The sequence below is a fragment of the Pseudoliparis swirei genome, chromosome 13 (assembly GCF_029220125.1).
Source record: "Pseudoliparis swirei isolate HS2019 ecotype Mariana Trench chromosome 13, NWPU_hadal_v1, whole genome shotgun sequence".
Classification (NCBI taxonomy): domain Eukaryota; kingdom Metazoa; phylum Chordata; class Actinopteri; order Perciformes; family Liparidae; genus Pseudoliparis; species Pseudoliparis swirei.
In genome coordinates, this window is record NC_079400.1 from 22,156,618 (window position 1) to 22,167,869 (window position 11,252).

The 11,252-nt window shown below is 44.1% G+C and overlaps 1 protein-coding gene and 1 long non-coding RNA gene across 2 annotated transcripts; both read right to left on the bottom strand.

Moving 5' to 3' along the window:
* Positions 1 to 2,039: 2,039 nt before the first annotated feature.
* On the bottom strand, positions 2,040 to 3,028 carry LOC130203166 (uncharacterized). The gene is made up of 2 exons (XR_008833449.1): positions 2,936 to 3,028; positions 2,040 to 2,902 (listed from the first exon to the last, which is right to left on the bottom strand). It is a non-coding gene; the product is annotated as an uncharacterized LOC130203166 (long non-coding RNA).
* Positions 3,029 to 3,539: 511 nt separating this feature from the next.
* rpp30 (ribonuclease P/MRP 30 subunit) lies at positions 3,540 to 11,231 on the bottom strand. Its single transcript, XM_056429088.1, has 11 exons — positions 11,002 to 11,231; positions 10,748 to 10,806; positions 10,514 to 10,570; positions 10,390 to 10,455; positions 10,241 to 10,312; positions 7,355 to 7,444; positions 7,134 to 7,250; positions 7,005 to 7,034; positions 5,794 to 5,833; positions 4,355 to 4,516; positions 3,540 to 4,282 (listed from the first exon to the last, which is right to left on the bottom strand). The coding sequence occupies exons 1-11, from the start codon at positions 11,174 to 11,176 to the stop codon at positions 4,236 to 4,238; spliced, it is 915 nt and encodes a 304-aa protein (XP_056285063.1). The 5' UTR covers positions 11,177 to 11,231; the 3' UTR covers positions 3,540 to 4,235.
* Between the last annotated feature and the right edge of the window lie 21 nt (positions 11,232 to 11,252).

Below are 11,252 nucleotides of genomic sequence, written 5' to 3' on the forward strand. Positions count from 1 at the left end.
CCTACCCTGAACCACCTGAACCCTACCCTGAACCACCTGAACCATACTCTGAACCCTACCCTGAACCACCTGAACCATACTCTGAACCACCTGAACCATACTCTGAACCACCTGAACCCTACCCTGAACCACCTGAACCCTACTCTGAACCACCTGAACCCTACCCTGAACCACCTGAACCCTACTCTGAACCACCTGAACCACCTGAACCCTATCCTGAACCACCTGAACCCTACTCTGAACCACCTGAACCCTACCCTGAACCACCTGAACCCTACTCTGAACCACCTGAACCCTACTCTGAACCACCTGAACCCTACCCTGAACCACCTGAACCCTACTCTGAACCACCTGAACCCTACTCTGAACCACCTGAACCCTACCCTGAACCACCTGAACCCTACCCTGAACCACCTGAACCCTACCCTGAACCACCTGAACCCTACTCTGAACCACCTGAACCCTACCCTGAACCACCTGAACCCTACTCTGAACCACCTGAACCCTACTCTGAACCACCTGAACCCTACTCTGAACCACCTGAACCCTACTCTGAACCACCTGAACCCTACCCTGAACCACCTGAACCCTACTCTGAACCACCTGAACCCTACCCTGAACCACCTGAACCACCTGAACCCTACTCTGAACCACCTGAACCCTACCCTGAACCACCTGAACCCTACCCTGAACCCAACTCTGAACCACCTGAACCCTACCCTGAACCACCTGAACCCTACTCTGAACCACCTGAACCCTACCCTGAACCACCTGAACCCTACTCTGAACCACCTGAACCCTACCCTGAACCACCTGAACCCTACTCTGAACCACCTGAACCCTACCCTGAACCACGTGAACCCTACTCTGAACCACCTGAACCCTACCCTGAACCACCTGAACCCTACTCTGAACCACCTGAACCCTACCCTGAACCACCTGAACCCTACTCTGAACCTTGACTCGGTGGAGGCCCTGGCCCCTAGGTCCATCATCGGCTCAGTTGACCTGCCGCCTGTAGCTGGGGGTGAACCTAGCTTCTCCTTCCTAGAGGTCTCTAATGTTACAGTCAATCGCCTCATGGGCTCTCAGGAACTCCAGGGCAAAAGATGTGTATGGTTTAGACAACATGTTCCTTAAGAAACATAAAGACCCACTCGCGCTCCCGATCACCAGTATAATCAATAACACCATGAGGCAATGTGTGTTCCCTAAAGGATGGAAATCAGCCATAATAACACCTATCTTTAAATCAGGTGATAAAACTGATATTACCAACTATCAGCCCTTTAGCATCCTCCCAGCTATCTCTAAAATAGCTGAGAAATCCCTAGCAGAGCAACTAATTGAACACCTTAACAACTCGCCTAACAAGCTACATCCCATGCAGTTTGGTTTCCGAGCCAAGCACTCCACTGACACAGCCAACTGCTTTCTCCTTGAAAATATAAAGCTTAAAATGGATAAAGGGGGGAGTAGTTGGAGCAGTGTTTCTTGACCTCAGGAAGGCTTTTGACACAGTTAATCACAATATCCCTATAAGGAAAATGTCAGATTTCAACCTCAGCTGAATCTCTAGCATTAATGAAGTCCTACCTGGAGGGAAGAACCCAGTGTGTTAGAGTAGGTGAGGCTGTATCGCCTATGCTGGGATATGAAGTGGGTGTCCCTCAGGGTTCGATTTTGGGACCATTATTATTCAGCCTGTATATAAATGACCTCCCCAGTGTCTGTAAGGGATGTAGTATCCAAATGTACGCTGATGACACAGTGATCTATGTCCATGCAAAAAGCAAAGTTCAGGCTGCACTTCAACTAACTGATACCATGGTCCATGTCTCTGAATGGCTCTCAGATTCCTGTCTACAACTAAATGTCAAAAAGACAGTCTGCATGATTTTCACTAAGACGGCATGTAACTCACCTGAGCCAGATGTCTATGTCTCTGGTGAGCGGCTCCAGATAGTGCCTGAATATAAATACCTAGGTATCTACCTCGACTCAAACCTTTCTTTTAAGTAGCAGGTAAAAAACGTGGCAAAGGTTGTCAGATTTCATTTAATCAATTTCAAATACATAGGAAATAACTTAAACATAGATACTGCAAAACTGTACTTTAACGCAATCATCATTCCATATCTGACCTACTGCTTAACCAGCTGGGCTCAAGCCAGCAGCACCACTCTGAAACCAATTCAAATCCTGCATAAGCAAGCTCTAAAAATACTGGATCAGAAGCCCAGGAGTTATCACCACTGTGCCATTTTAACTCAATACAGTCTCCTGAACTGGGATAACCTCATTAAACTCGCCAATATGTGTCTCGTTTTTAAAGTTTTTAATGATATGGCTCCTCCCCCACTTGGTGAATTTATTAAACAAAAAACACAGAGTAGCAGACAAACTAGATCTGTGGAGAGAGGCGACTGCGTCATCCCATTTAGGAGGAGTTCTTTTAGTCAGTCTGCCTTTTCAGTGAAAGCAGGACAGCTCTGGAAAGCCTGCCTCTGAATATACGCACCAGCAGAACTTTTTACTCTTTTAAACACAGCCTGAAGAACTGGCTTTTTACCAGTCAGATGTGTGAGCATGAACTGTGACTCCCTCCTCAGTGATTGTGTTAATAATTATTGTTTTTATGTCTTTTAAAAAATAAAAATAAATTATTTTCTGTTTTAATGATTTTATGAAGAGGCCAGTATTTTATCGTAACCTGTATGTTTACTGCTTTTCTATTATGTTACCGCGTTAACCTCTTACTCCTTTAGTGAAGGCTGTAACATCTGGCCACAGGGACCAAAGCTGAAATTTAGCCTTAGCTAACGTTAACACATTTACCCATGGGTTGATTAATGTGTCCGGTCCCTGTACAAATAAATAAATAAATGAAAACCTGAACCACCTGAACCCTACTCTGAACCCTACTCTGAACCACCTGAACCCTACTCTGAACCACCTGAACCCTACTCTGAACCACCTGAACCACCTGAACCCTACTCTGAACCACCTGAACCCTACTCTGAACCACCTGAACCCTACCCTGAACCACCTGAACCCTACTCTGAACCCTACCCTGAACCACCTGAACCCTACTCTGAACCACCTGAACCCTACTCTGAACCACCTGAACCCAACCCTGAACCACCTGAACCCAACCCTGAACCACCTGAACCCTACTCTGAACCCTACCCTGAACCACCTGAACCCTACTCTGAACCTACCCTGAACCACCTGAACCACGAGACCACTTGGTGGACTAACCCTGACATGCTGATGTCCTCAGCAGAAGAAACGTTGACTGTTGTTCTGGGTCACAACTACAGAAACTAAATAATCTCAGGGCTCCATGAAGAATGTTTTTTAAAGAAGTTTCTTGTGTAAGTTTGTTTGTTTCTTATGAGTAGTTTTGTTTGCATAGTTTCTTGTTTGCTTAGTTTCTTATTTGCGTAGTTTCTTGTTTTAGTATCTTATTGCGTAGTTTCTTGTTTGTGTAGTTTTTTAGTTTCCTGTTTGCGTAGTTTTTTAGTTTCTTGTTTGCGTAGTTTCTTGTATTCTTGATGTAGTTTTGGGATCAGTGATGGATTTATGAATATTGTTTGTGATATCGGAGACCAGAAGTCTCTTTAGAGTTCTGGTCTAAGGGTTTTGAAATGTTTCTCTTCAAAGGGAGTTGGCATTCATTAAAGGGAAATAAATTATATTAATGTATTCTTCCAAAAGTCTGAAATCTTCCTGATTGTACATTTATATTTTTAGAGACATTTTTGAATTGTGAAGCAGGTTTTCATGAATGTGACTGAATGTAAAGGCAGCTTCCTGTCGAGCTCTATTTTTAATGACATCATTTCCTGCTTTGGGGTTGACCAAGCAGACTGCAGGCTGATTTAAAAAGAAAACATTCTAATTAAACAGTTGTCCGTTTTCTTTAATGAATAAAACTACGAGTTTCAGCGTCTGACTTAAAGATGCTGTATTTAATATTCAGAGCCTTCGCCTTCACACAGATGAGATGTTATTGATCTTATTATACTGTGTTTCCAACATACAATAAATTTAAAACTTATCTCAGGTGACACATTAATAAAAAAGAAGTTACTATTTATGAAATAAAAATACAATCGATGTTTCTGGAGTTTCAATGAGAAATTGTTATCGATTCATCAACAGTTTATAAAAATAAAAAACAAAAATCAGTCTTGTCTCCATCCAGAAGCCCCGCCCTCCTCAGTTGCCTATCACTGAGGCAGGTGAGGCTTGACTCTCTTGGCTGCAGGAGCTTCACCTGCTCGGGAAAAGAGAGGATTCAGTCAACGATGATCACTGATTAGTCTTTAGATGGATGATCATGACCTACAGTCAGCAGCTGGAGCCCCCTGCTGGCTGGAGGACTCACTGCAGGTCTTCATAGTGTAGATGATGCCGCTGGCTGACTTCCTGCTTTCTGACAGTGGACAACATGTCGTCATGAGCCTCAATGCTAGTACTATTCGTCCAGAGAGTAGTAGCAGCAGTAGTAGTAGCAGCAGCAGTAGTAGTAGCAGCAGTAGCAGTAGCAGTAGCAGCAGCAGCAGTAGTAGCAGTAGTGGTAGTACTAGCAGCAGTAGCAGCAGTGGTAGTAGCAGTAGCAGTAGCAGCAGCAGCAGCAGTAGCAGTAGCAGCAGCAGCAGTGGTGTAGCAGCAGTGGCAGCAGTGCTGGCAGCAGCAGCAGCAGTGGTGCAGCGGTGGTGGTACTGGCAGCAGCAGCGTGCAGCAGCAGTGGTGGTAGCAGCGGCAGTGGTGGTGGCAGTGGTGGTGGCAGTGGCAGCGGTGGCAGTGGCAGTGGTGGTATAGCAGCAGTAGCGGTGGTGGTGCTAGCAGCAGTGGCAGTGGTACAGCAGCAGCCAGTGGCAGCAGTGTGCAGCAGCAGTGGTGGCGGTGGCAGCAGTGGCAGCGGTGTGTTGGTGGTGGCAGCAGCAGTGGCAGTGGTGGCAGTGGTAGCAGCAGTGGTTGGGCAGTGGTGGCTGGCAGTGGCAGGTGGCAGTGGCAGTGGTGGCGGTGTTGGTGCCGGCAGCAGCGGTGGCAGTGGTGGCAACCGTGGTGCTGGCAGTGGCAGCAGTAGTGGTAGCAGTGCAGCAGTGGTGGCAGCAGTGGCGGTGGTTGTGGCAGCGGTGGTGGCAGCAGTGGTGGTGGCAGTGGTGGCAGCAACCGTGGTGGCAGCAGTGGCGGCAGTTGGCAGCAGCAGGTGGTGGCAGCAGCAGCGGTAGCAGTGTTGCAGTGGTGGCAGCAGTGGCAGTGGTGGCAGCGGTGGCAGTGGCAGCAGTAGCGGCAGCAGTGGTGGCAGCAGCAGTGCAGCAGTGGTGGCAGCAGTGGTGGTGGCAGTGGCAGCGGTGGCAGTGGCAGCAAGTGGCAGTGGTGGTCAGCAGCAGTAGTGGCAGCGGTGGTGGTGGCAGCAGCGGTGGTAGCAGTGGCAGCAGCAGTGGTGGTGGCAGCGGCGGTGGTGGCAGCAGTGGTAGTGGCAGCAGCAGTGGTGGTAGCAGTGGTGGCAGCAGCAGTGGTGGTGGCAGTGGCAGTAGCAGTAGTAGCAGTAGCAGCAGTAGTAGCAGTAGCAGCAGTGGTAGCAGTAGCAGGTGGCAGCAGCAGTGGTGGCAGTAGCAGCAGCGGTGGTACACACAGTACTGTAGTACTACACACACACACACACAATACTGTAGTACTACACACACACAACACAATACTGTAGTACTACACACACACAGTACTGTAGTACTACACACACACACAGGAAGTGGTGTTTTGTGAACCAATAGGAAGGATACAAGTTGGTGATGTCATAAGGCCCCCTGAGCTCCAGAGGCTGAGGACACACACATGATTACTGATAATGATTACTGATCATTATTACTGATAACACATGATTACTGATAACACATGATTACTGACAACACATGATTACTGATAATGATTACTGATCATTATTACTGATAACACATGATTACTGATAATGATTACTGATCATTATTACTGATAACACATGATTACTGATAATGATTACTGATAACACATGATTACTGATAATGATTCCTGATAATGATTACTGATAACACATGATTACTGATAACATGATTACTGATAATTATTACTGATAACACATGATTCCTGATAACACGTGATTACTGATAATGATTCCTGATAACACATGATTACTGATAATTATTACTGATAACACATGATTACTGATAATGATTCCTGATAACACATGATTACTGATAATTATTACTGATAACACATGATTACTGATAATGATTCCTGATAACACATGATTACTGATAATTATTACTGATAACACATGATTACTGATAATTATTACTGATAACACATGATTCCTGATAACACATGATTACTGATAATGATTACTGATAACACATGATTACTGATAACACATGATTACTGATAATGATTCCTGATAACACATGATTACTGATAACACATGATTACTGATAACACATGATTACTGATAACACATGATTACTGATAATGATTCCTGATAACACATGATTACTGATAATGATTCCTGATAACACATGATTACTGATAATGATTCCTGATAACACATGATTACTGATAATTATTACTGATAACACATGATTACTGATAATGATTCCTGATAACACATGATTACTGATAATGATTCCTGATAACACATGATTACTGATAATTATTACTGATAACACATGATTACTGATAATTATTACTGATAACACATGATTCCTGATAACACATGATTACTGATAATGATTACTGATAACACATGATTACTGATAATTATTACTGATAACACATGATTACTGATAACACATGATTACTGATAACACATGATTACTGATAATTATTACTGATAACACATGATTACTGATAATTATTACTGATAACACATGATTACTGATCATACACTATTGATATGACGTGATTATTGATCACACTATTGACATCACGTGATTATTGATCGTAACTGATTGATCACCGACCTTCTCAGCTGCACTGGACAGGATCACATTCTGAAAGACAAAGACAGTTTCAGGCTCCACCTCCTCTGACATCTCTGAATGTGTCAAAACAGAGACAGGAAGTTGTCTGGGACAAACAGGAAGTCGTACCTTCCCCTTACAGCTCTCCATCAGAGAGACGGCGTTGGCGATGGTGTAGCGCCTCCTGGTGGAGTCTCTGATGGCTGCAGAGTAGGAGACCTCGAACACCACCCCTCTGTCGATGGCCTACGCAATACGTGACATTACGTTAATAACATTAATAATGACAAAAACGATAACAATCTGATTAATATGTCATTCATAATGTTAATAACAATAATCATAATCACCCCGTTGACCGGCGCTCTCTTGAAGAAGAACGGAAGTTTCTCAGTTACTGAGATACAAATGATGTCGACATCATAGAGAAGACAGGCGGCCTGAAGACACACAAATATATTTATATATACATACACACATACATAGAGAAGACAGGCGGCCTGAAGACACACAAATATAGTTATATATATATATATACACATCATAGAGAAGAAAGGCGGCCTGAAGACACACAAATATAGTTATATATACACACATACACATCATAGAGAAGAAAGGCGGCCTGAAGACACACAAATATATTTATATATACACACATACACATCATAGAGAAGAAAGGCGGCCTGAAGACACACAAATATATGTATTTATATATATATTAGGGCTGTGAAACGATTAAAATTTTTAATCGGGTTAATCACAGGTTTTTGTGGATTAATCATGATTAATCACATATTACCGATATTCTCGGTATATTTTGTGAGAACATAGAGATTTATGACAAAAGACGGATATATACATTTATACATTCTTCTATACAATGGTGCTGCAACTCAGCAGTTATTTAGCAGTTTTCTTCCATATGGAACATTAATACATCTTCATCCTAAACAGAATGTTTAACCCTCCTGTTACCTTTCGGGTCAATTTGACCCCATTCAATGTTTAATGTCGGTGTTCTTTGGGGTCAATTTGACCCCAGGCTGTTTTTCACTGTGTCAAACATATCAGAAATATCAACTTTTTATTTATTTAAAGGGCTATTTAGGTAGTCAACAAACAAACATAAAGTACCTCACACTTAAACTTGGGAAACAATATTAATTCTAATAATTTTCTGGAGGTTTTAATTGCTGGGGTCAAATTGACCCCGAGGGTAAAATATGTTAGTAAATGTAAAGGTAACAGGAGGGTTAAACAGAGCATTTTCTCTTGTTTGTCAACCATTAACTCCACCATGACACAATCTAAAGGTGGACAGATTGACAAGTGACTTTTCTTTGCTCGGTCGATGCGCGCACGGAGCTCTGTGGCGCGAGACGGAGATCGATAAGTGTTAACGCAACGCGTAGAGACAGAAATGACATGCTGCTGTGGAGATACGATCAACAACAGACGTTTAGTTTAATAAAAGAACAAAGACGTGCTATAGAGAACATGTCAGGGGCGGCCAATCTCTTTAATGTCATGCGATCTACCGACACTACGCCGCGATCGACTGGCAGGTCGCGATCGACGTGTTGAGACCCTGATCGACAGGAAGTAAAAGTCGTAACAAGGTTTCCGGAGGTGAACCTGCGGAAGGATCATTACCGATGAACAGACCGTCTGCATGAGAGCGGACAGAGTTCAGGTTGAAGTGGTGTATTGGAAGCTCATTTTGCAAGTGACTTTTTTTTCGTCCCAACGACCAACAACAGACGGATTGGAAGCTCATTCTGCGCATGCGTTAAATGCGTAAAAAAAAAAAAAACTAGTTAAACCTGTAATTGGATTAACTGAGTTAACGCGTTATTTTTCACAGCACTAATATATATATACACACACATACATGAACATCATAGAGAAGACCCCCCCCCCACGCTCTCAAGTGTCTGCACGCATCAACAACTCTTCTCGGAGCTCTTGCCTGTCTTGAGAGCCCTGTAAATGTATATATGTGATTAATCATGATTAATCCACAGAAACCTGTGATTAACCTGATTAAAATTTTTAATCGTTTCACAGCCCTAATATATACATATACACACACACACACCAACATCATAGAGAAGACAGGCGGCCTGAAGACACATAAATATATACATATATATGTGTGTGTGTGTATATATATATATATATTAGGGCTGTCAGCGTTAACGCGTTAATCTATGCGATTAATTTGGCCGTGTTAACGCACTAAAATATTTTAACGCAATTTTTTTTGTTTTTGTTTTTTAAACCGCGGCAGTACGGTTTGACACCGTTTCCGTTTTTAAAACAATTATTTCTCCGCGAAAATAAGGATCATAAATGAGTTTAACTCGTGGATGAATCAATCGGGTTTCCTCCTGCTCCTCCTTCCTCCCGTCTCCCCCTCTGATCCACAGAGGAACGGAGGGGACGTGTCGGGGGACGCGGCGCGGAAAGAACTCGTCACACGAAACCTTCACCGTGATTGGTCAATCCGTTTGTCTGTCAACATTTTGGGAAAAAACCAACCAATGAACACTCAGTAAATCACAAAGGACCTCCCACCTCACAGGTGAGGCTCATTAGCAGCCTGTCAGTCAGAGAACCAGAGGACACGGCGCGAGGACAATGAGCCTCATTGAATAGAGCTGAGATTGTTCTGGAATGTTTGATGTATAACACGTGGGGGTGTGTCACATGAAAAATACTTTAAACGGTGAATTTTGTTGTTGTTGTAAAATGTATAAAATGCCCCCAGCCTCCAGAGGGTCACGTGACATATGTGAATGTCAGTCAGTTACCAAGGCCACTGGTTCTGCTGCTCAGTGGTAAAGATGACAGGACCAATGGGGTCTCAATATACTTCTTTTTTTTTTACTAATCTGATGTTTCACTGAAGAAACAATTTATCATCCACAATATTAAATACCTCGCTGGCACTTTATAGGTAGGAGCCTCTTTGAAAACACAGCTCTGTGGGAAGTTTGGTCTTTAAAAAGAAGGAAAAACTTTTAATCGCGATTAATTAATCGCAATTTCAAAATGTGCGATTAATTAGTTAATTTTTTTTAATCGATTGACAGCCCTAATATATATATATACACACACACATATATATATCATCAACATCATAGAGAATACAGGCGGCCTGACGACACACAAATATATATACAAGTAAAGCATGTAGTCCTAGGTGTGTAGTACTTTGTGTGGATCTTACTCACATGGAAGAGTTTCTCTGTTGTAGGCTGGACGGCGAGGAGGTCGAAACCACGATACTCTGTAGCGTTAGGCCTCTACACACACACACGTTTATACATATATATATATATCATAGTTTCATAGTTTATTGACCGGAGGAATAAAAACTCACAAAGTGGGAGGCGTCTGACATCACTACTGTCAGTCTGTTCAGCACTCTGATTGGACGAGACCGACCCTGTGGAGACAGAGACAGTCACACACAACACAACACACAACACACACACACACTCTACCTGCACGACGGGCAGCGGACCCATCAGCTCTTGGACCGGCGTTGGTTTTGGAATCTCCTGCAAACGGGAAGTACAACACTTACAAAATAAAAGTCAGTCCTGACAGCATCTGTCCCTGAACGCAGCACGGCTGCAGTCTTGGTCCCTGAACGCAGCACGGCTGCAGTCTTGGTCCCTGAACGCAGCACGGCTGCAGTCCTGGTCCCTGAACGCAGCACGGCAGCTCTTACTCACCAGTTTCTTTTTGGCGGTGGGTTCAAACACGTAGTTGATGGCGACCGTAGAGAACCCGACTGCAGGAAGAGAACACACACCTTCATCTTCCTCACACACACACAAAAACCTTCCTCATCTCCGCACACACACCCCCCCCCCTTCCTCTCCCCCCCCCGACACCACACACACACACTAGCGCTCGCTGTGCTCGCTCGGTTCGCTCCGGTCCCGGAGGCCCCGGCTCGGTGCAGCGGCTCCCCGGACAGACTCACGGTGAGCGGCTGCTTCGATGAGACTCTTCATGCGGCTCTTCTCGGCCGAGAAGCTCACGTTGAGGTCCATGAACGCGGCCATGCTGCTGCTGGAGGGCTGCGTCACGTGGAGCCGCACGGCCTGCTGGGAGATGGAGTCCTGTGAAGAGGCGTTTCTATATAAGAGATATATCATTCCATCTTATATTCGTAGATATGTTTCAGACGATATATCTGAACCAAGAGCTCATAACAACCTGAAATTGATCACG

What these genes read in the sequence shown, in the direction of transcription:
- rpp30 (XM_056429088.1), bottom strand. Translation starts at nt 11,176, where the DNA reads ATGATATATCTCTTATATAGAAACGCCTCTTCACAGGACTCCATCTCC. An exon ending in TGGAGAGCTGTAAGGGGAAG is followed by an intron (nt 7,035 to 7,133) that starts GTACGACTTCCT and finishes TTTGTCTTTCAG; the next exon opens with AATGTGATCCTGTCCAGTGC. An exon ending in TGTCCAGTGCAGCTGAGAAG is followed by an intron (nt 5,834 to 7,004) that starts GTCGGTGATCAA and finishes GTGTGTCCTCAG; the next exon opens with CCTCTGGAGCTCAGGGGGCC.